The 26246-nt window shown below is 40.7% G+C and overlaps 1 protein-coding gene across 24 annotated transcripts in view; it reads right to left on the bottom strand.

Moving 5' to 3' along the window:
• The window catches only part of LOC122546905 (uncharacterized), a 459670-nt gene that overhangs the window by 221734 nt on the left and 211690 nt on the right, over positions 1–26246 (bottom strand). For 10 of the 24 annotated variants that reach the window (XR_015760459.1, XR_015760450.1, XM_087997353.1 and 7 more), the window contains one exon: positions 4077–4170. The exons of the other annotated variants lie outside the window; for them this stretch is intronic. Coding sequence is in view for 7 of the 10 variants with exons in the window: in XM_087997353.1 (XP_087853479.1) it covers positions 4077–4124 (48 nt within the window). In the remaining 3 variants the exon portion in view is untranslated. The remainder of the gene's footprint in view (positions 1–4076; positions 4171–26246) is intronic. 24 annotated transcript variants of the gene reach the window in all.

Here is a 26246-nt window from a genome sequence, read left to right as displayed (position 1 = left end):
ACTGGGAGCAGATGTGGCAGAGGCAGAGGAATTGGGAGTAAGGGATAGCGTTTTTACAGTCGGGGGGGGGGGGGGTGAAGAGGAGTGTTAATAGGAGGTGTAGTCCAGGCCATGGGAGTCAGTGGGTTTGACGTAGATGTATGTGTTGAGTTGGTCGCTGGAAATAGAGATGGAGAGGTCCATGAAAGGGAGGGAGGTGTCCTAGATGGTCCAGATGAACCTGAGGTCAGGGTGGAAGGTGTCATTGAGTTGAACTGGTCAACCTTCTCATGGGAGCACATGTGGCGCCAGTACAGTCATCAATGTAGCGGAGGAAAAGGTGGGGAATGGTGCCTGTGTGACTGCAGAAGATGGACTTTTCCATGTACCCAAAGAGGCAGGCATAGCTGGGGCCCATGCAGATGCCCATGGCTACCCCTTTGGTCTGAAGGAAGTGGGAGGATTCAAAGGAGAAATTGGTGAGGGTGTGGACAAGTTCAGCCAATCAAATATGAGTGTGTCGGTGGAAGAGTACTGGTTGGGTCAGTGGGAGAGAAGAAACTGAGGGCTTGGAGGCCATAGGCATGGCAGATGGATGTGTACAGGGACTGAATGTCCTTGGTGAAGATGAGGCATTGGGGGCCAGGGAACCTAAAATCATGGAGGAGGTGGAGGGTGTGGGTGATGTCCTGAATGTATGTGGGGAGTTCTTGGACCAAAGGGGGCAGGGCAGTGTCATACGTGGAGATAAGTTCAGAGGGGCAGGAGTAGGCAGATGATGGGACGACCGGGGCAATCAGGTTAGGTAAGAGGTAGAACTGGACGGTGCGGGGTTCCTGGACTATGAGGTTGGAGGCTGTTGGTGGGAGATCCCCTGAGGTGATGAGGTTACAGAAGGTCTGGAAGATGATAGTTTGGTGATGGGAGGTGAGGTTGTGGTCAAGGGGGCAGTAGGAAGAGGTGTCCAGGAGTTGGCGCCTGGCTTTAGCAGTGTAGAGGTCAGTGCACCAAACTACCACTGCAAACCCCTTGTCCGCTAGCTTAATGGTGAGATTGGGGTTGGAGCGGAGGGCTGCGCTGCAAGAGGAGGTGGTTGGAGTGGGTGAGAGGGGTGGACAGGTTGAGGCAGTCAACATCACAACGGCAGTTGGAAATGAATTGATCGAGGGCAGGTAACAGACCAGCATGGGGTGTCCAAGTGGATGGGGTATGTTGGAGGTACGCGAAGGGGTCCTCGGAGGATTGGTGAGAACCTGATAGAATAAACAAGCATGGAGGCGAAGGTGGCAGAACAAGAATTTGATGTTGTGATGCGTGTTGAATTAGTTGATCTGGGAGCGTAGTGGAGTGAATGTGAGGCCTTTACTGAGGACTGATCATTCATCCTCAGTGAGCGGGAGATCTGGGGGAATGGTCAAGTCAAAAGTGCAGCACTGGAAAAGATCAGCAGGTCAGGTAGCATCCAAGGAGCAGGAGAGTCGACATTTTGAGCATAAGCCCTTAATCAGGAATGTGGGGCCCGGGCGGCTGCAAGATAAATGGGAGGAAGATGGAGCTGAGAGGAAGGTAGCTGGGAATGCAATAGGTGAATGAAGGTAGGGGATGATGGTGACAGGTCGGAACACAGAGTGGAGCGGATAGGCGGTAAGGAAGGTGGACAGGTGGGACAGTTCAAGAGGACGGTGCCGAGTTGGAGGGTCATAGAGGTGTACAGCATCATTTGGGCCTACTTGGATACTCACAGCATCTCTGTCTTGCCTTTTTGTGTATTGCTCCCTTGTTCAGATTTTACAGGCTCACAATGCATCTGTCTTATTTGCCTCATTGTGCAGCCACAAAGCCAGGCAGCCTGCTAGATTTGACAGCAAGGAGGTGGACGTTTTGCTGAACAACATACTACTTCAATGTCACACCTGCAGCATGTGTCAGCAATTTACCTGACAAACACTCAGGATGTGCTTCAACCAAATACTTACATTCAAATTTAAAGACATTCTGCAATCAAGTCAAGGCTAATTGTCACCAGCCAGAGGGTACTGGCTCAGTAAGACATGGTCATCAAAATCAGTCCAGGAACTTGTACACACTCAATCAGCTGCTTGGGTAGATCATAGTCAGGGAGTCAGTAAAATTAGAGTCAGGAAAGAGGGTCACAGTCAGTGCAGAGGATCTGTTCACTAAAAGTCTGTGGAAGATTTATCAAGCCCCAGAATGGTGTTAGGGATGCTAGGAAAGTCAATTGTGGGGATTGGAGATAGCATACTGGGATGCAGAGGAGATAATAATTGTAAAGGGGCAACTCAACATACAAGGATGGGAGATAATAAAGCATAGGAGGATAGGGGTACTGCAGGGAGGGCCAGTGACAGTCACCATCACCTCCACTTCAGGGGTTAAAGTGGGGAGATTAGCAATGAAATTTTTAAAAATGGATGGAATCATAGGAAAGATCAAAGCTAATGGGTTTGACAAACATGAAAAAGTGGAATGCTGGAAGGGCTTATGCCCGAAACATCGACTCTCGGATGCTGCCTGGCCTGCTGTGCTTTTCCAGCGCCAGACTTTTCGACTTTGACAAAACAGATAAAGCAGAAAGGAGCATGAAGGTAGAAGGAGGGTCATCTTAATTGAAAGACTACCTATGCAAGTAAGGTGAGAAATAGCTGTCACTGCACCCAAAGTGCGTATTTTTCCCCTCTCTACTTGTGTGCCATGTGATACCCTTCAAGAGGCAATAGCATTTAACAGACATTAACACAGTGCAGATTAAAGTAATCTATTATCACAAGGTTCTTATCTGGTCCTTTTACATTGAACAACCATCTCAACTAAAAATCCTGGACACAAGTCTTTTTGACCGTGCCATTCAGTATTACAAATTAATTCTAATTAGGATGTAAAACATGAATAATGTCAGGCAAGCTGCAACGATTCATCCTGGTTAACATTACCTTTAAGTTTTCATAACCTGCACAAGGTCCAGGACTTTCTCACTTCAAACCTTGGACTATAAAATATCTACACCATTATCAGATATGCCTTTCTTGGATTATTGGGGTTGGAGGAGATTGAGTTGGTATTTTTGTGCACTACAATTGTTGAATAAGGTCTTTTGTGAGGAACTACTTTGTTTCTGATTTTGCCCATCTCCATTTACTGGAACTGTGCCCATTAGATCCAGGCACTGAAGCTGTCGTCAGATACATGGTCTCTGCACGAACAGCTTTCACTGGAATCGATGAGGAATACATGTATCTGGAAGCCCAGGATCAACAGATGTCGGGCAGCCTCCCTATGCACAGTCATAGGTGCCCTGATGATGCTGCAAAGATGCAGGAGAGCCAATCTCTCTTTCTCAGCCATGTCTTTTAGAATTGGCAGGAACAAACGTGAATGGCAATTCCTGGCTTGCAGAGTTTGATCTGGTTGTGAACAGTTGGGATTTAAATATGGTGCCATTGCACAAATCCTGAAAGGTCCCAGCAATGGCGCGTATTTCCGCTTCTGGTGAATGCAAGTTAGCATGAATGGCGCGCCATAAAGGTGTGGCGTATACACAATTAATTAAGCAGTAGAGAATTGTGTGAGAACTCATGGAGAGAAACCCTCTATAAAACTGACACTTAGTTGCTTTTTTATGGTTTATTTCAGACCTGTGTTTTCAATTTGTATTAACTTTGTAAGTATTTCTCCTTTCAGTTGCCATGAATTTGTGTGTGTTATTTTTGGATGTGCACCCTGGTTTACTTCAGTTAAAATTAAACTGCTAGGTTTGAAGGCTTCCCAAAAAATCTGCAATTCTCCTCCTGCCTTTGTTTGGTTCAGTCAGAGTAAATTCAATGATGCTAAGATACTATCAGGCAGCTGTACTCAATATTAACTGGATCAAAGAATTTGGGTTACTGTATTGTCCAATGATCCAACTTGTGCTAGTTTTAATTGTAGCTCCCCACTTCCATTTCAAGATCAATTATTTATCACCTTCTGCACTACTCAACAAATCCAGTTAGAGACATTATTAATGATACAAATATTCTAACTTGGTTAGAATCTCTTTTCTTGATCCAGTTCAGACTCAAAATTACATAATTCCTTACCTCCCTATTTTTGGGCTGTCTTTCAGTGGAGGATCTTGCAGAACCCATCAAATGTAGGAGTCCTCACAGAGAGCAGCACAGGAAAACCACAGTCCTATTTTAAAACATATCACATGTATTCAATTAAGTGAAGAGTTTACAAGTCAAAGCCATGAGGGCCCTCCTGTGCTGCGATTGGACAGAGAGATCTGGATTCAAGTCCTGCCTGCTCCAGAGGGGTCTAATAACATCACTGAACAGGTTGATTAGAAAAACAGGTTCAATTTTAAAAAGTTCAAAGCTTCTTTGAAAAGCAAGGGAGAGAAGATAAGTAAAAACCGAAAGAACTGCGGATGCTGTAAAACACAAACAAAAACAGAAGTTGCTGGAAGAGCTCAGTAGGTCTGGCAGCATCTATGAAGAGAAATCAAAGTTAATGTTTCGGGTCTGGTGACCCATCCTCAGAACAGAGGGAGGCCCATTAAATCAAAATTAGAGAGTAATTAAGTTTTAGATTCTTCGGTTTTGTAGCAGGTTTCTGTCCTGTTTTTATCAATTGGATCTTGTCCCATGTCCAAAAGTGAATGGCACTAGTAGGATATTAGATGCATGATAACAAGAGAACAAAGGCCAAAATAGAATTACTATCATTCTACAATGCTTCAGTTAGTTCACTGAATCCTGCACACAGCAGATATTACAATGATTAGGAGCAGTATGTGAGATTGAACTTCAAAACAAATAAATGCACAGACGACCAGGGAGTTAATTTTGATAACCTTCATCTATTGCAACTCCAGACTTCTGGCATTGTATCATTTCCTAAATGCAGAGTTTTTGTAAACTAGAAACAGAGAAGGCATTCTGTCAGGCTCTTTAGTTTATTTTTCTGACAGTCTAGAGAAGGATCAATTTTTGTTATACTCTTCGCTTCCCTTCATCCAGAATACATAAAACGAACAGACTCCTTCAAAGAAAGGACAGCACATATAAATCTCCTTTTAACCTACTGACTGAAGAAAGAAAACAGTCAGAATTGAAAACAAGTGCATAAAGATTGGTCACTAGAGGCTCTAAACAGCACAATAGTATACTGCAAGCCTTTGATTTATGGATGCCAGCACTTTTGCCAGTATTTAGGCACACAGGTATGAATTTTACTTGATAAACAAGCCAGTGAGGAACCATAAATGGGATCCAATTCCATTTCTAAAACAAATCTGAATAGACACATTTTTAATCAGTGATTATAACATTTGACAAGACTTAGAAATACCATTTATCCTCTCTGCATGCTTTCAGGCTGCTACTTGAAACCTCTAATACCAATCAGGGTCCTGTGTTATCATACTTGCAGGTCTTTATGTTCTTGTTACAAAACATCGACTGTTCATGAATGTCAGCAAAGCAGCACTGAGGAGGGAATTTGTTGTTTCAGAAGAGATCCATGTTGTTTTTAAAACCAAGAAATCCCAATACTTTGTGAACGTAAAGAGATTCCAATGCATTAATATGCAGCTAAAGGACAAAATGTATCAGCATATTTGACTTTGTTATGATTCTTTGATCTAGCAGCACTCAAGTATATTACTCTTTTTGTAAAACACATGTAGATATCAGAATGCTAATGCTTTGCTACCATGCCACATTTTTAAATGTCTTGATATCACAAGAACACCATTACTACAGAGTACTTGCAACTACTTGGGGATGATATGGTTAATCAGCAAGACGTCCACTGATGTTCATTTCTAATGCCTGAAGCACTCAGGACACAGGAATATGTTCTCAAAAAGGTTCTAGAAAGGGTCCTTTTTGTATAGAGATAACTTGTATGCCGTCCCTTTTTGCCTTACAGCTAAGTCTTAACATGGCAATATGAGAGGTAAAACAACCAACTTTATCAAAGGAGGTCAGGAATTTCAATACTATAAGGAGGAGCAACAGGGCGATCCAGCAATATCAGCAGCATAACATTTACCAACAAATTATAAGAATGTTTACTGTAAATAATAATTTGTTGCTGTCTATAGTCTGCTTCTCTGCCTCAACATCAAAATTCAAATGTGAACCACGCAAAATCACCAGTTTCACAGCAATTACCAGAACTACATTGATCCCAGGATTCTTTAAAATTTTCAGGATTTTCCCTTTCATAATCATGTACACGAGTAACTATTCAGCTACAAGTAAGATTGCAGAACTTACCAACTTTTAAAGATAGATAACAGTTACTGTGTCTCTTTTATAAAAATAAGAGGGCAATAAGTAAGATCATTCTGGATAGCCAATAAAAGCATCCATTATTATACTTAATACACTGGAAAATCCTGCTTTTCTCAGTGCTTTTCTTCATCGTATAGTCAAAGGGTCTTTTAGTTAATTTGTCTAAATCTCTCTTCTCTCCCTTCCTACATCAATAAAGAATTGTATTTAAAAAATTATATTTACATGGTATTACATTTATGCATCATTGTCATAAAGATGAATATTTGCAACAAACAAAAACATGTAGATGCAATAGTCTCTACGAAAAAGCATTCACTGATATTCCACTCTGAGGGTTTTTTTAAAGGTTTAACTTTTAGATCAGATTAGATTAGATTCCCTACAGTGTGGAAATAGGTCTTTCAACCCAACAAGCCCACACCGACCTTCTGAAGGATAACATTACCACTGACTAATGTACTTAACACTATGGGCAATTTAGCATGGCCAATTCACCCCGACCTGCACAGCTTTTGGAATGTGGGATGAAACCAGAGCACTCAGAGGAAACCCTGCAGACATGGGGAGAATGTGCAAACTCCACACAGACAGTCGCCCGAGGTGGGAATTGAACCCAGGTCCCTGGCGCTGTGAGGCAGCAGTGCTAACCACTGAACTTCAACAAGTGAAAATGTCAAAATATACAAAAAATAAATATTTTAGTCAAATTTCAAAGTAGAGTATTTGAGCCTTACCAGGAAACAACTAGAAATTTAGTGCCAAAATTAGTCATCAAGACATGAGCACTGATAGTGCAGAAAAACTGGACACAAAGACAAAAGATTTTGCCTACATGGTTAAAAATCACACAACACCAGGTTATAGTCCAACAGGTTTGTTTGGAAGCGCAGTTCCTTTTTCAGGTGATTATGGATTATAAGATCAGAAGACAGAATTTATAACAAAATATTACAGTGTCATACAGTGATATATTAAACAAACCTGGATTGTTAAGTCTTTCATCTTTCAGAATGGGTTGCAGGTTTCAGTTCATTAATAAGTAAATTCCAGAACTTCTTTTAAGTCACTTTCTTGAGTTAACTTAAGGTTTTATAACAAAAGGTGACATCTCAGCTCAGACAATGCATTAAAGGTGTCAGAGTCTGTCTGTATCCCAGTCTTGAATCAGACTGATTCTGTTTCCAAAGTGGAATTTACAAAATATTACATTTATTGACTGCCTGGGCGAAAGTGAATACTGCAGATGCTGGAGATCAGAATCGAGATTAGAGTGATGCTAGAAAAGCACAGCCAGTCAGGCAGCTTCCGAGGAGCAGGAAAATTGACGTTTTGGGCAAAAGCCCTTCATCAGGAATCACAGACTGCCTGCAGATTGTGCTTTTTTTTGAGCAAAATAGATTGTATCTGCAAACATAATTCACTCCATATACTTGTGTGTGTGTGCGTGCATGAGAGAGAGAGGCAGAGAGAGAAAGAAAGAGAGAGTATGTGTGTGAGAGTGAGAGTGCACGTGAGAGAACATGTGTTTGCAAGTATGAAAGCTTGTTAAAGTGTGTGTTGGTTTGATGGACTATAAGCCTGTGAGAGGGTGTGTGCATGGGTGTAAGAGTCTGTGTGCGTGTGTGTGTGAGAGAGTGAGTGAGTGAGTGAGGGAAAGACAGAGAGAGAGAGAGAGAGAGAGAGGATCTGTATGAATGAGTATGTGAGAGAGTGTGTGCATGTGCCTGTGTGTGTAAGAGACTGTCTAGTGTAGTGAGGTCACTTGTAGTCTGACTTAAACCCAAGATCCCTGTTAAGGCCATCCTCATGGATATTTGGCTATCAGCGTCTGTTCGGCTACTTTGCGTTGTTGCCTATCCCGAAGTCCGCCTTGGAGGATTGTCACCCGAAGATCCGAGGCTGAATATCCCTGACTGCTGAAGTGTTCTCTAACTGGGAGGGAACACCCCAATCTGTTGATTGTCGTGCAGTGTCCATTCACCCGTTGTTGCAGTGTCTGCTTGATCACGCCAATGTACCATTCCTCAGGGTATCCTTGCCTGAAGGCTGCCTGAAGGACAACATTGACCACAACACTGTACAACCCTGTCATATTAACCACATGCAAGATGTGTCAGAGTGCTGACACAGATACCACCATGTACGTGATAGGTACTCATGTGAGTTAATAACATTGTCCATCTCATATGCTGCAGGCAAGGATGCCCTATCTCATACACACGCTCTCTCTCATACACATACACATAACATCCCCCACACTCACACCCAAACAAACACCCTCTTACAAGCTTATACTCCATTACACCCACACAAATACTTTACCAAGCTTTCACATACGCAAACACAGACTCTCTCATGTGCACTCGTATGCTCACACACTCTCATGCACGCACGCACACATATAAGTCTATGGGATGAATCTGTATTTTCAGAATTATATTTGCAAATACTTTCTTTTTTGCTCAAAAAGTGCACAATCTGCAGGTAGTCAATACATGTAATTTTTTCTAAATTCCACTGTGGAAATAGAACCAGTTTGACTCAAGATTGGGATACAGACAGACTCAGACCTCACACCTTTAATGCATTATCCAAGCTGACATGTCACCTTTTGTTATAAAACCTTAAGTTATCTCGAAAAGGTGACTTAAAAGAAGTTCTGGGATTTACATATTAATGAACCAAAACCTGCAACCCATTCTAAAAGAAGAAAAACTTGACAATCCAGGTTTGTTTAATATATCACTGTATGACACTATAATCTTTTGCTATAAATTCTGCGTCTTCTGATCTTATAATCCACAACCATCTGATGAACAAGCAGCGATCCAAAAGCTAGTGCTTCCAAATAAACCTGTTGGACAAAAACCTGGTGTTGTGTGATTTTTAATTTTGTCCACTCCAATCCAACACCAGCTTCCTCCACATTATGCGTCCATGACCCTACACAGAATTAGATGTGCAAGAAAATCCCCTCTATCGTGCTTAGAAACCACGTGTAAGTCACAAACAACATTAGGAATCTTTCTAGATCTTGTTTTCTCATTGAAAAAGACGTTATTTAAGGTCAAAAAGAAGGTTACAGACTACAGTACTGAGCAAACAAGAAGTCAAACACAGCTTGGGTAACCAGGCTCAGTAAATCAACATTACATAGAGCCACAGTCTGCCTGTGAGAAACCAACACATGTCAACCTAGAAAAGTCACAAAAACTCATCAACAGCTTCAAATATTTGAATCGCAAAACAGTCTTAATTCTAAACATTTAAATAGAAAAAACAGATACAACAATATTGTAAACTTAACTGTATATAAGTACACTATTCCACCAGTTATATTTGAAGAAGAACAAATACTTTAAAGGCTGAAGTGGGATTGCAAATGTTGAAGGTACAACTTTTTTATATACAGTCCAGATGATGCCGAGAAAGGGCTTAGTTACATCAATATGGATAAGTAGTACTGGAGTTAATTCATTCATATGTGAGAGCAAGAATGTGGGACTGTATCTAGTACTTTAAAATATTAACTATGTTATGATTCTAGCAGATGGTAACTCCAGACAGGTTAGATCTTAAAGCGAAATCTAGCTTGATACATCATAGCTTTCGCTTTTGCAACTTGGTTACTGTAGCAGTCAATCACTGGACATACACAAAGCTGCCAATGTTCTTGTAACAAACAGCATAAGTTCATTACAGAAAGTAGAGGATAGGATATTTCTAAATTATCATCAGCAGCAAAAACAAAATCAATCCTTTTCCAAACAACACTCAATCCCAGTGTCCCTCGCATCACAATTTTTAAATTTCTTACTTAACTGATGATGTTGCAAGCCTTTGTTTTCAGCAACATTTGCGATTGTCTCCATTACTTGTCTATCCCTGAGACAGAGACACTGGTCACGTCATTGTGATTTCCGAACAGAGCTTTAAAAATGCTCCATTTACTTAAACTGTTAAAACAGTTCTAAGACTTGTTTACAGGTCTGAAAGCCTGGACTTCCACAAATAGTCTTTCTGCTGGTATGAAACTGGTCTTCTCAAATGAAATAATTGCGATCTCTGGTCTATCTTTTCATATGGCATAAAAGTTCAACTTTGTAAACATTTTATCAATTCAAACATTACTCATGCGGTAAACTGTCTCCTCATTTAAGTCACATGCTTTCTTTGAAATGTTATTTGAATTCACAGTTTAAAAATTAATTTGCCTTTCCAAAAAAAATCATCTTAACAAAGCTAAGACCAAAATCTCATTTATCTCTACTTTAAAATCCAAATACACAAGTGGTAAAAACATATTATAAAACTTTATTACAACTGCACACTCAGATGAACAGCTGTAATGATTGCAAATAGTATGATGTCAGGAGGAGTAATGTTAACGTGAGGATGTTCATGATTACGCTGATTTTCATGCAGCCCAGCTAAAAGAACAATGACTGTTAAAGTGCAAGTTTTATAATGATTGGATCCCACTTTCTAAATCACTATTAAATGTTATGCAGTCATTTTTAGAGGAACTTTAATAGCAATACCTTGTGTGCATTATGGATTTTAACATAAACCATCCTTATAACAGTTATTGAAGATGCGAAGACCATGTCTTTTTTATTTTCCTATATTTTTAATTGAGGACTGATATGGAAAAAGAAGTATTTGAAAAAAAAACAAGAATTGCTGTAGGTTTTATTCATAGGAAGGATATTATTAAGCTGGCGAGGGCGCAGAAAAAATTTACCAGGATGTTGGCAAGAATAGAGAGTTTGAGTTATAAGGATAGGCTGGAATTTTTTTCCACTGGAGCATAGTAGTTTCAGGGGTGACCTTGTAGAGGTTTATCTATGGAATTCACTGCCACACAAGGCTGTGGAGGCCAGGTCATTGAGTACATTTAACACTGAGATAGATAGGTTTTTGATCAAGGGTTACGGGAAGAAAACAGGAGAATGGAGGTGAGAAACCTATCAGCTATGATTGAATAGCGGAGAAGACTTAATGGGCCGAATAGCCTAATTTCTGCTCCTATGTCGAATGATCTTATAAAATCATGAGGGATATAGAGAAGTTGAATGGTAGGTGTCCTCTCTCTAGGGTGGTTCCCAAGACTAGAGGGCATATCTTTAAGGTGAGAGGAGAAAGACTTTTACAAAGACATGAGTGGCAACTTTGTTTTTGTTTACACAGAGAGTGGTTCATGTCTGGAATGAACATCCAGAGTGGATGTAGGTACAGTTACCATATTTTAAAGACAGTTGGATAGCTACATGAATAAGTAATGTTTGGTGGGATATAGGCCAAGTGCAGGCTGGTGGGCCTGGTTTATTTTGGGATTATGGTCAACATGCACTGGTTGGATAGAAGGGTCTGTTTCTGTGCTGTATAACTCTGTCACTATGACTCATCAGTAACTTGACACTCATTGTAAACCACATTTATACAGTTGCAACTGAAGTACAGTTTGCAAACAAATTGGATAAATTTGACTGATCAACAATTCAGAAAAGCATTTTATTATGATGGGATGCAACACAATGTAATACTGCAAATAATTTATGTTTAATCTGGACTTTGAACAGTTTCATTTTTCTTCTTGAAACAACTTCAACATTTTGGGCATTTGGAAAAGTATGGGCTAATAATTGAAATTTAAAGGACATATCTTTTAAAAATATAAAAGAAGATTTTTGTGAAAGCTGAAAATTTGAAATAAAATAGAAAAATCTGAAAATACTTGAAAGATCATACAGCATCTGTGGAGAAAAAATGTTAAGATTTCATGTTGATGAATCTTCCATCAGACCTAGAAAAAGTTGGAGTTAGAATAGGTTTTAAGCAAGTGCAGAGGCAGAGAAAGGGGGATGGGAGGGTGAACAAAAGCAGATAATCAGGTTCAATTGTAAGTTCAACAACTTCAGATCATATCCTTTACCTACACTGTTTTGTATGGCAGCTATTGATAATGATTCTACTTTAAGCATTTACACTTCTTCTGGTCTCATTGTTTGTTTTCATACTTGTCTCATTATCATTTTCTTTTGTCTTTCACACTGTTTCATCCTTTTATCTTTTCCATCATCACCATCAGCCATTTCCCTGTTTGCTTAAAACCTGTTACAATTGTTTCTGGTTTCCTAATAACAGAGGTCTGAAATGTTAACTCCACTCTCTCTTCACAGATGCTATCTGACGTGCTATGTATTTTCATCATTATATTGTTTTATTTTGCGGTTAACTTGATAAAATACTTCCATCATGTAACCGAAAGGGTTAATGTGATAAGTGTTTCAAATCACCAAGGGTTCTTCGACCTTTCAAACTTGAAACCTCCATCACAGAGAAGGGCAGCAACACATGGAAATGCAATCGACTTCAAACTTCTTTCCAAATCACTTACCATTCTGAAATACATAGCCCCGCGCTCAACTGCAGTGGGTCAAAATTTTGGAACCTGTCCCCAAACAGCACTGTAGGTACATTTGTACCACATGAACTGTCAAATTTTAAGAAAGCAGCACATTACTTTCTTCTCAAGGGCATGAAGGAATGGGCAGTAAGTGGTGGCCTTGCCAATGAAACTCACATCTCAAGACTGACTTTTGAAAAGCGCATTGGGAACAGCAATATCATAATGTTAATTGGATAGCCAATGCAGGCACTGTGATTCTGTGAATGGGAGCTTCAAAAAGGTGCTCATCCCCAATCAAGATAGGTTCAGCGTTCCCTGCTTCTTTCTGGAAAAAAGGCCTGGGCCATCCCCATCTGTCACCACTCTCTTCCACCTGGCCAAGCTCATCCTCACTCTGAACAACTTTTTTTTATTAACTCCTCTTACTTTTTTTTAAGTCAAAGTTGTGGCCATGGGTAGCTGCATAGCCCCTAGTGATGCCTGTGTCTTTGTGGGGTATGTGGTACATTCCTTGTTCCAGTCTTACTCCCGCCCACCCATACTCTTTCTCAGGACATCAATGACGTTATTGGTGGTGCTTCCCTCTCTCATCCGGAATTGGAAAAGTTTATCAATTTCTTATCCAATTTCTGCCCTGCTCTCACTTTCACCTGGTCTATCTCTGTTTCCTCCTTCCTTGACGTCTGTTTCTATTTCTGGGGATTGGCTGACTACCAATATCCACAACAAACCCACCAACTCCCACAGTTGCCTTGACTATACATCCCCATACCCTGCTTCCTGGAAACCATTCACCCAGTCCCCCCATCTCCATCACATCTGTTCTCATAATATCAACTTCAATAAGGGGGTGGCTACAACATCCAACTTCTTCCTCAACCAAGGATCCTCAGTACCGTGAATGACAAAACCTCCAGGTAAAAACAATGACTGCAGATGCTGGAAACCAGATTCTGGATTAGTGGTGCTGGAAGAGCACAGCAGTTCAGGCAGCATCCGAGGAGCAGTAAGTCTGACCCATCCTCTGCGTTTCTGGCCTCACACCCTCTCTTCCTTTCCACAACACCGATAGAGTCCCTCTTGTCCTCACCTACAAGCCCACCAGCATCCACGTTCAGAAGACAATCAACTGCCATTTCCACCACCTCCAGCAGAATGGCACCATTGGATACACGTCATTTCCTACCCATGTCGGGCTTCTGCAGGGACCATTCCCTCAAGGGCACTCTGGTCCATTCCTCCTTCACTCTTATCATGTCTCTTCTCCCCTCTGACACCTTCCCCTGCAACTGCAGAACATATAACACCTTCACTGTTCCCCATCCAAGGCCCCAAACACACACACACACACACACACACACATAGCTTCCAGGTGAAGCAGTGCTTTACCTACACTTCACTCAATCTAATCTACTGCATTTGCTGTTCACAACATGGTCTCCTCTACACTGTGGAAATGAAGTACAGACTGGGTGACCATTTTGTAGAACACCAACACTCTGTCCACACAAAAGATGCTGAGATTCCAGTTGCCTGACACTTCAACACATCACCATGTTCCCTGGTCAACATCTCTCTCTCTCAGACTTGCTGTGTGCTCTAGGAAAGCTCAGCACAAGCTGGAAGAGCAGCACCTCATATTTTGTCCTTGGAATCTGCAGCCTTCTGAATTCAATATCGAGTTCAACAATTTTAGGGCATGAGGCATCTTCTCCCATGTCCTTACTCCAACCCCCACACATCAGGCCTTGTCATCACATGGGGTGATATCACTGTAGCCCATTGTTAACCATTAATGGTCCCCATTAGCAGCTAACCATTCCCTCAGACTGACCTTCATCCACTCCTTTGTCCAACTCTCTCTTTTGGGCTCTATCTCGATCTAACGTTTATTCTCCCCCCCTTCCCATCTTCTGCATAAATACCAATGTTTTCCTAGCTACAATCAGTTCTAAAGAAGGGTTCCTGTACCCAAAACATTAACTCTGCTTTGTTTCCACAAATGCTGCCTGACCTGCTGAGTTTTTCCAGCAATTTCTGTTTTTGTTTCTGAAATTCTCGGTGTCTGCTAGTTCACGACTCATGAAATTACCTATCTGCACCAAAAAGTAAGTAGCAACAAAATTCAACATCTGGGTAAAACTGACATATCCATAATTTTTAATATATTTTTCATCCGCACTTTTTAATGAACTCCACACACAAATTTCATCACTCATGGGGGCTCTCAGAAACAGATACGGAGAAATGACTTGACGTAAAATTGTCATGGTGCTACTGGAACTTAGGGCTTCTCTCTCATTAAACCACCACCATTTATGTCTCTCTAAGCCGAGGATTACTACACCTCAGGTAAGGGGAGAATTTGAAAAGGACAGTTCTTCATGGTAACCTCAACTGATATGGGAATTACTTTTTTTAACTAGCACTTAGAACAAAAGAGTCAGAACTGATATTATAAATAGAAACAACTCCGTATGATCTGCTGGCCATTAAGGAGACGTGACTGCAGGGTAGCATTGATTGGGGGCCTGAATACTGAATGATACATGAAATTTAGGAAAAACAGCAAGTTTGGAAAATATGGAAAGATGGCCCTGTTAATTAATGATGGTATTAACCCAGTATTAACACAGAGCAATCACTGAAGCTTGGGAAACCAGGATGTAGAAGTGGTTTGCATAATGGTGAGGAATAATCAAGGTAAGAAGTCACTTCAGGAATACAGGTTCTATCTCTGTAACCATACAGTAGGAAGAGGGTGTAAAGGAAAAAGACAATAGGAGCTAGTCAGAAAGAAATAGCAACAAAATGGAAATTTTAATCTACAAATAGACTACAAAAATCAGATGGATAAAGGTAACTTAGAAGAAGCGTTAATAGAATGTTTTCAGGATAGTTTCTTTCATCAACATAATCTGCAGCTAACCAGAGACAGGCTATACCAGACAAAAAAAAACCTAGCGGATGCTGCAAATCTTAAACAAAAACATGAAAAGCTGGAAAATCTCAATAGGTCTGGCATAAAGTGCAGAGAGAAATCAGACTGAACATTTCTGGTCCAGTGACCCTTCTCCAGACCCATTGTAAAGAAGGGTCACTGGACCCGAAATGTTAACTCTGATTTCTCTCCACAGATGCTGCCATATCTGCTAAACATTTTCTAGCAATTTCTGATTTTGTAGCAGGTTTTACTAAACCTGACACCATGCAATAAGATTCGAACAATGATCTCATAGGGAAGGTACCCAGAGGTAGCAGCTATCACAGTATGATTGAATTTTACATTCAGTTTGAAGGATAGATGAGTTAGTCCAAGCCTAGTTTTTAAAACTTAAGTAAGGACAATTATGAGGGTATGAAAGCAGGAGTAATCAAATCAACAGGCAAAATTGTTAAGGGATAAGTCAACAGAGATGCAGTTACAGACACTTAAGGGGACATTTCAGAATAGACAAAAAGAAGAATATTCCAACAATGAAGAAAAATCCCAAGGGGAGGGGACAATTATCTATGGTTAACTTAAAAAGTTAGAAGTTAAAGTCAAAAACTTTAAAAAAAAACACCACAAAAATAGGTGGCAGGTAATAAATTGGACAGAATTTTAAAATCAGCAAAGATTGACTAAAAGATTAACAAGTAGGAAAAACTTGGAGTAGAAGAGAAAGCTAGCTAGAAATATGGAAACAGATTGTAAGAGTTTCTACAGACGCTTAAAAAGGCAAAGAGTTAATAAAGTGAAGGTTATTCAGTGAAAAATTAATCTAGGAAATTCATAATAGAAGACTGGGATGGTAAATGAATTGAACTCCTTTTTTGCATTGGTCCGCTGCAGAGGATAGAAGTGTTATCTCAGAAATAGCTGTGAATCAGGATATTACAATAATCAGGGAAGTGATACTGCGCCAATTGTTAAAGATATGGTCTGTCAAGTCCTTGGATCTTAGTTGGCTTTGTCCGAGGGCCTGAAAGGAAGTGACCAGTGAGAGTGTTGATATCTTGTTTCTAACTTTCCCATATTTCCTAGCATCAGGAAAGGTTCCATTAGAATGGAAAATAGCAAATGTAATTCCTTTATTTAACAAAAGCAAAGAAACAGAAAGCTGGAAAATACAGGCAAATTAGTCATAGGAAAGAGACTAGAATCTATTATATATGACCTTATGGCAGAGTACCTCAGAAAATTCAAGACAATCAGCAGAATCAAGACAGTTTCAAGAAAGGGTATTCATGTTTAATCAATTTATTATAGTTCTTTGAAGAAGTAGTATATGCTGAGTGTAAAGGGGAACTGTTGGGTGTGCACTTGGAATTCCAGAAAGCATTTGATAAAGTGCCATGTCAGAGGTTACCACAGAAAATAAAATCCTATAATGTAGGGGTCAACATAAATCGCAATGTTAAAATGTTGGCTAATTATCAAGAATCTGAGTTGATGTAAACATATAATTTTCAGGTTGAAAGGTGTAATGAGTGGTGTGTCATAGGGATCTTATCTTTTTCAGATCAAGTTAAATAATTTGAACGAAGGGATCAAAGATACGGTTGTTAAAGCTGCCAACGACACAAAAACAGGTAGGAAAGTACATTGTGAAGCGGACATAACGAGGTCACAAAAGGGATGTAATTAGCTTATAAATAGTAAGCAGGAGAGGTTCTAGCAAATAGGATATAATGTGGGAAAATATAAAGTTGTCTATTTTGGTAGAACAATAAAAAAGAAAAAAATTAACTGGTGAAAAACTGCAGGGCACTGAGATGCAGAGGTATCTGGGTGTTTTAATGAACAAATTGCAAAAGGTTAACGTGCAAGTAAGTACAAGTATTCAGGAAAGCTGATACAATGTTATAATTTACTCAGAGGGGAATTGAATATTAAAAATTGGGATGTTACGCTTCAGTTATACAGTTTATTAGTGAGATCACATCTGAAATACCAAAGACAGTATTGATCTCCTTATTTATAAATGGATGCAAATGTGTTGGAAGCAATCCAGAGAAGGTTACTAGACTAAAATCTGGACAAGTTCAAGAAGTTTTGCTCGGATGGATGTGGAAAAAGGCTTACTGTTAAGGGAGAATGTAGAAGTAGGGGTCACTGTTTAGCAACACGTGGTCAACCATTTAAGATAGATTTTAAAAAATTCTCACTGGAGGTTCATGAGTCTCTGGAACCCTCTTAATCAAAAGGCAGTGGAAGCAGGGCCTTTGAATATTTTAATGGCAGAGTTAGATAAATTCTTAATAAGCAAGAGGTGAGCGGGAAAATGGAGTAATCAGATAGCCTGACATGAGGCTATCTGTAGGCACAAGAGTCAAATGGCCAACAAATAAATATTTTTATCTAGACACATAGCAGATGAAGCATAACACACAGCAATTTGAAATGATACTACCAAAATGTATGAATGAAAATTGATAACATTGGTGGATGGTATAATTTTAATTCAGGGCATCTCACTTAAGGAAGGATATCAATACATCAGATAGAAGAAATTTGCTAGAACGATATTACAATATCATTTCAGTTGGGTAAAGAGATTGGAAATGCTATCTTTCTTCTCCATTGAATGGGTAACATTAACAGGAGAATTAAAAATGTTCAGAATCATAAATGGTTTTGAGTAAAGTAAATAAGGGAAATATCAGTATACAGAGGCAAAGATTTAATTTGCAAAAAAAAATTTACAGGAAGTAAAGTTTAACATAATGCACATAATATATATCTAATTGGGAAACAGCAACGATAAAATGGCCCTCACGAATACATATATAAGGCTTTTCTTTTGATACATTTGAAGATTGAAGCTTTACAGAAAAAAATACAGGGTGACAGTTCTTAAAATTGGACTATAATGATGCAATAGCCAAATGTGTGAAATTTTATTGCATAGAATGGTCATAATTAATAATTTTTTCAACAAGTAAATCAAATGGGATACTGCAAGTTAAACATTACACAGCTAGGTGTCCCATGAGCCATACTGTATGTAAACAGTAACTGGGCTATAAATCAACTTAAATACATAATCATGCAAAATTTATGCACCTGACAAGCAGTTCATTAAACTCCAACGATAGCTAAATGGCTGCAAAGGCACAAGCATACACGTTATCATTTAATGTACCGGCACTAATAAAAGTGGTAATTAGTACGTTAATAACAAACTGGCACTTCAATCAGATGCTGTAATTTTAGTTGCCCATGATTATTCATCTTCATCAATACAATTTAAGCACTGATAGAAGAATCTGCTCCCTCCTGAAACACAATAAACTATGTGAACACACAAAGACCTTGGAATTAAATGAAATATGTCCCAGAAATATGGTAAAATGCATAATGCATTGTCAAAGCTGTATGAATGTCAAACAGAAATTCAATTCATTGCCATATGAATAGCTCTGAGCATTTCACAGGTAGCATTTCCTTCCACTTTGACATGAAATGAGAGAAACATCCCAAGTTGAAGATAATTGTCTCCTGATGAGAGTAAGTAACTCAAGCAACAAACTAGGCAGTTGGAACTCAAGCACTAATTATTGTGAAAGATCAATGATAAACAAACTATTTCCCCAACTCCTCAATCCCAGACAGCTTAGTGAAAATCATTGGTTGAGTGAGAAGTAGTAGACCTTTCCAAAGGAAGCATTTCCATGTTGATTGCACAAGAAGAAACAAACCAAAAACAGTAGGGATATCTCCACTAATTACTCATTCCCAGCAGCTTATTGCATAATACAGAAATATTCTCCCTTGATTTCTTATCTTATAGAACTGTATACTAGTTTCTTCCTGAGAAGATATATCATCACATAAAAACATTTTAAAATGTAGCAAGTGCTACTTCCGTAAGACATACCTGAAAGATTTGAGAGAAGATTTATAGCTCGGGTGCTCATTGTTGTGGTTCTGTTTGCCGAGCAGGGAATTTGTGTTGCAGACGTTTCGTCCCCTGTCTAGGTGACATCCTCAGTGCTTGGGAGCCAGCTGTGATGCGTTTCAACACATCAACCTGGACCCAATATACCGGCCACTGCAGCGGACAGCTGGAACTGACAACCGGAAGCAGCAGAGACAAACCACAATAAATGCCGGAGGAAACATCACAGAAGCGCTTCACAGGGGGCTCCCAAGCACTGAAGATGTCACCTAGACAGGGGACGAAACGTCTGCAACACAAATTCCCAGCTCGGCGAACAGAACCACAAAAACATACCTGAAAAGCGTGGGTGACATAACTTAAATCACAAATGAAAATTTGAGAATGATGGCAGCCTGGAAGTTTTAGAAATATGTACACTTAATCAGAGAACTCAGGCAGTTTATATGTGGAATAATAAATATCTGGGACCGAGTTATAGGTTGGCATTTAAGTGATTTATAATAGTGATTGGAACATTAACACAAGATATTATGTTGCAATACTCTGGAATGCTACAAGCTGGAAATGAAGGAAGTACATTCGTAAGTTAATTTGGTACCAGGTCTCATGGCAGTCCACATTGATCAAGAACAATCCATTTGATTTATAAAGAAATGGAAGTCAGACTTCCGTGACCACCAGATGTCCAAAAGTGTTTTACAGCCAATTAAGTACTTCTGAAGTGTAATCACAATTGTAACGCAGGATTTATGCCCAATAAGCTCCCATAATAGCAACAAAGACAAATTTTTGGTTACTTTGAGGGATAAATATTGGTCCGAACACCAGCGATAATTGGCTTGCTCTTCTTTGAAATAGCAGAAGATCTTTTATATTCACTTGAGAGGGTGTACAGCACCTTGATTTGACTTCACTTCTTCAGCCAGTATTGTAATGGAGTGCCAACCTAGATTGCTGTTTTCAAGTCCTGGATTGGAATTCATAACCTTTGGATTCAAATATATGAACACTACGCACTATACTAAAGCTGAGATTTTACATAATCAAATCCACATTAAAGATTAGGTTGTGTTTTCTGCCCCCACAACTACAAGGGGCACACTCACAGCCCATTCATTGTCAATGCATGTGACATCATTGCTCCTGATGCCACAGAACTTGTGTGGTGGCTTCATACTTGTAGTGTAATAGATTGATGTCTCCAAACCAAATTATAAAATTATTCACCCAAAGAATTGCTCTCAGAAAGACCCTTCAGTGACTCACCCGTCACCTCACTCCTTGTTCGATTCCCAGAGTAATGTGGCAAGCCAAGCTGTGAGCAGAGCGGTCAGTGGGTTGCGGAGTGGGAGGGGGCAGTGGGAGGTGTGGTGAGGGGAGCAGAGAACAGGGCAGTAAGGGGGACGCAATGACAGGTGCACAGCAATGCAGAAAGCAGTACCAACTCCTGTTTGCAGCCTGATTGCAGATGATTTTGCAGTAAGTTTAGTTACTATTATATAATTGCTGCATGTCTCTCAATGGATAATTCAAATTCTATTAATATTGCTAGTCATTCCCATAAGCTGCAGAGTAGTATAGATCATGACAAACAGGTTGGCCTTTGAAGTGTCGAAAACCTCTTGCAAAATCGGAAGTCAACATACAGATATTTTAGAGCTGAAAATGTGTTGCTGGAAAAGCGCAGCAGGTCAGGCAGCATCCAAGGAGCAGGAGAATCGACGTTTCGGGCATGAGCCCTTCTTCAGGAATGAGGAAAGTGTGTCTAGCAGGCTAAGATAAAAGGTAGGGAGGAGGGACTTGGGGGAGGGGCGTTGGAAATGCGATAGGTGGAAGGAGGTCAAGGTGAGGGTGATAGGCCGGAGTGGGGGTGGAGGCGGAGAGGTCAGGAAGAAGATTGCAGGTTAGGAAGGCGGTGCTGAGTTCGAGGGAGACAAGGTGGGGAGGGGAAATGAGGAAACTGGAGAAATCTGAGTTCATCCCTTGTGGTTGGAGGGTTCCTAGGCGGAAGATGAGGCGTTCTTCCTCCAACCATCGTGTTGCTATGGTCTGGCGATGGTGGAGTCCAAGGACCTGCATGTCCTTGGTGGAGTGGGAGGGGGAGTTGAAGTGTTGAGCCACGGGGTGGTTGGGTTGGTCGGTCCGGGTGTCCCAGAGGTGTTCTCTGAAACGTTCCACAAGTAGGCAGCCTGTCTCCCCAATATAGAGGAGGCCACATCGGATGCAGCGGATGCAATAAATGATGTGTGGAGGTGCAGGTGAATTTGTGGCAGATATGGAAGGATCCCTTGGGGCCTTGGAGGGAAGTAAGGGGGAAGGTGTGGGCGCAAGTATTGCATTTCTTGCGGTTGCAGGGGAAGGTGCTGGGAGTGGAGGTTGGGTTGGTGGGGGGTGTAGACCTGATGAGGGAGTCACGGAGGGAGTGGTCTTTTCGGAATGCTGATAGGGGAGGGGAGGGAAATATATCCGTGGTGGTGGGGTCCGTTTGGAGGTGGCGGAAATGACGGCGGATGATACGCTGTATATGGAGGTTGGTGGGGTGGTAGGTGAGGACCAGTGGGGTTCTGTCCTGGTGGCGGTTGGAGGGGCAGGGCTCAAGGGCGGAGGAGCGGGAAGTGGAGGAGATGCGGTGGAGGGCATCGTCGATCACGTCTGGGGGGATATTGCGGTCTTTGAAGAAGGAGGCCATCTGGGTTGTACGGTATTGGAACTGGTCCTCCTGGGAGCAGATGTGGCAGAGACGAAGGAATTGGGAATATGGGATGGCGTTTTTACAGGGGGCAGGGTGGGAGGAGGTGTAGTCTAGGTAGCTGTGGGAGTCGGTTGGTTTATAGTAAATATCCGTGTTGATTCGGTTGTCCAAGATAGAAATGGAAAGGTCTAGGAAGGGAGGGAGGAGTCTGAGACGGTCCAGGTGAATTTGAGGTCGGGGTGGAAGGTGTTGGTAAAGTGGATGAACTTTTATAGATATTTTAATCAACCTACTCAAATATGTTATGACACACTTCTGGAAAAGGTGGGACTTGAACCTAGGCCTTCTGGCTCAGAGGTAAGATCACCACTACTGTGTCACAGCAGCCCTTTAATTATGTAGCCCCTAGATATAGCCTGTTTCAGACATTAAACTGCTAAGAAAGCATATTATATTTGATTCTAGCCAAACATGTTGGTGTAGAAGGCCATCATTTTGAAATGTGAAAAGAACCATAAAATGATAATTCAAATTAAATTATCCTATTTTATTTAATGAAATACAAGGAAATAGTTTGAATCACAATTATACATTTTTAAAAATCATGAAATTCACTGTCTAATGCAAAGTGTTCCTTGAATATATCTCAACTCACTTTGGCTATAGCATTATCATAGAAGTCCCATTCTAGTTCAGATATGGCTCTTTTGGTTTCAGAATCATCCGTCCACAACATATCAGCTTCCCATTCATCCATTGAATTAGCTATTCTACATTTTTTGAACAATCTGAATATTTGGCTGCTTGCCATGCTGAAATACACTGGCATCTAATTTTGTTACCAATATTACATAAACAGACCTATACTTTTTTCTACTCTCTGATTAAAAATTACTGGAAACTGGTAATTTTGGAAGGGGTCTTTTGGTAGTGTCACAACAATATAGATCTGACATTGCAGACTTAAGAAAAAAACTATAGAATAGAAATGTTCAGCTATAATCTGTAATTTGAAAAAAACCCTCTAATCTTCAAAATATTTTTTCAAGATGAAATTCACAGCAAACAACCAAATCTCATTATCAATCATAAAGCGAGGCATTTAGAATTCAGTCAATCCTCAGACAACCCAATGCATTCTTCCAAAAGGTGTGAAAATTCAAAGTTCCTGAGACAACAGGAAACTAAGAGTTTGCCATCGGGATTTCAACATAATCAACTTCTTTACCTGGTGGAATAAGGGTTCATTTAAAATTAATAATGCAGCCATTGTTGGTTGTAAGTTTGCTCACTGAGCTGGTAGGTTTGTTCTCAGGTGTTTCGTCACCATGCTAGATAACATCATCAGTGAGCCTCCATTGAAGCACTGGTGTTCTGTCCCACTTGCTATTTATGTGTCTTCGTCTGTTGTGGTGGGTGATATCACTTCCAGTTCAATTTCTGTGAGATTGGTAAATGGGGTCCAAATAGATATGTTTGTTAATGGAGTTCCAGTTTGAATGCCAGGCCTCTAGGAATTCCAGTATGTGCCTTTGTTTAGCCTGTCCCAAGATGGGTGCATTGTCCCAGTCGAACTGGTGTCCCTCTTTGTCTGTGTTTATGGATACTAGTGATAGTTGGTCATGTCTTTTGGTGGCTAGTTGGTACACATGTATCCTGGTGACTAGTTTCCTGCCCATCTGTCCAATGTAATGTTTGTTGCAGTCCTTGCAGAGAATTTTGTATATAACATTAATTCTAGATGTAGGTTTGCTCGCTGAGCTGGGAAATTCATTTCCAGACGTTTCGTCACCCTACTAGGTAACATCTTCAGTCGGCCTCAGGCGAAGCAGTGTACACGATTCCTGCTTTCATATTTATATATTTGGGTTTCTTTGGGTAATGTCACTTCCCATGATGTCATTTCCTGTTCTTTTTCTCAGGGGGTGGTAGTGTTAGAAAAAGAACATGAAATGACATCACCACAGGAAATGACATCAACCACCCAAAGAAACCCAAACATATAAATAGAAAGCAGGAATCACATATACTGCTTTGCCTGAGGCCCACTGAAGATGTTACCTAGTAGGGTGGTGAAATGTCTAGAAATGAACCTCCTAGCTCAGCGAGCAAACCTACATCCAGAACCTCAACCTGAGCTACAAATCTTCTCAAAACTCACTATGAGATTCGTTCTGCTGGTTGCTGGTACGGAGTCCTTTAATTCATCAGGAGCTGTTTTAGTGTGGTGGTAGGACTGTGATGCCTAGGAACCAGAGTAGTCTGGTCGTCATCTCCGAGATGTCTTTAATGTATGGCAGGGTGGCTACAGTTTCTGGGTGTGTTGTGTCTTCTTGTTAAGGGCTGTTGTGTAGTAATCGGCGGACTGCATTTCTTGGGTACCTATTGTTCCTGAATACATTGTACCAGTGTTTTTCCTCAGCTTCTCATAGTTCCTGGGTGCTACAGTGTGTTGTGGCTCACTTAAATAATGTCCTGATGCAGCTCCATTTGTGGATGTTGGGATGATTGCTCCTGTAGTTGAATATCTGGTCAGTGTGTATGGCTTTCCTTTAGGTCTGTAATTCTCCATTGGCTCTGCGTTCTACCATGATGTCTACTTAGGGGAGTCTGTTGTTGTTCTCTTCCTCTTTGGTGGACTCCACAAATACGATTGAGAAATTTTGCATCAAAAAACTCTGTACACTAACACGACTGACCATAAATGGGCAAGTACACTAGAACGTGCCATCAACACTAAACAACAGCAGACCAAGACAAAGAAAATACTAGCCCCATAAGAAAAACTGGCCAAGCTTACACAAAGCAATAACACAGACAATTCAGAGACTTAGATAAAGAACCTGTCGGCCTGACCACTCTCAGACACAGAAAACGCTGTCCTAGTACAAGGAATGAACTTCAACCACGGGGGCAATAAGCGCAGTCTGCCGATTACTACACAACAGGCCTAAACAAGAAGACACAACATGCCCAGAAACTCTATCTACCCTGCCATACATTAAAGACATCTCAGAAATGATGACCAGACTACTTCAGCCCCTAGGCATCATGGTAGCCCACAAACCTACCACCACACTGAAACAGCTCCTGATGAATTTAAAGGCTCCTGTTTCAACATCCAGCAGAACAAACATCATATACAAAATACCCTGCCAGGACTACAACAAATACGACATCGGACAAACGGGCAGAAAACTAGCCACCAGGATACACAAATACCAACTAGCCATCAAAAGGCATGACCCACTATCATTAGTATCCATACATACAAATGAGGAAGGGACAACACATCCATCCTGGGACAGGCTAAACAGAGACATGCATGGGAATTTCTAGAGGCCTGGCATTTGAACCGGAACTCCACCAATAAACACATCGATTTGGACCCCATTTTCCAACCTCTGAGAAAAAGAACTGGAAATGATATCACCCACTTTAAGAGACCAAAACACATAATTAGAAAGTGGGACATAACGCCAGCACTTCACCAGAGGCTAACTGATGATGTTACCTAGCATGGTGATGAAATGTCTGAAAACAAACCTTCCAACTCAGCGAGCAAATTTACAACCTGAACCTCAACCTGAGCTACAAATCTTCTCAAAAATTGCAAATTGTTGCTTTAATTGCATTAAGTAGTTGTGAGCCATCATTTTGATTAAAACTCCATGAAACAACTTTGGCAGATACCATCAGAATGAGAGAGAAGGTTCTCAGCAGGGAGAGTTGAAAAATATGGTGCTGGAAAAACACAGCAGGCCAGGCAGCATCCGAGGAAGAAGGGCTTATGCCCGAAACATCGATTCTCCTGCTCCTCGGATGCTGCCTGGCCTGCTGTTTTTCCAGCACCACATTTTTCAACTCTGGTACTCCAGCATCTGCAGTCCTCACTTTCTCCTCTCAGCAGGGAGACACAGGAAGACAAAAACATTTAAGACTGTAGTACGTACCCAAGTCACCTACCTGCT

Source organism: Chiloscyllium plagiosum, unplaced genomic scaffold, assembly GCF_037043375.1.
Source record: "Chiloscyllium plagiosum isolate Xiang-an unplaced genomic scaffold, Cpla_swu_hap1 HiC_scaffold_19, whole genome shotgun sequence".
In the NCBI taxonomy this organism is placed as follows: Eukaryota; Metazoa; Chordata; class Chondrichthyes; order Orectolobiformes; family Hemiscylliidae; genus Chiloscyllium; species Chiloscyllium plagiosum.
Note: the sequence above shows the minus strand (reverse complement) of the source record. Positions and strands in the feature narration are given on the sequence as shown.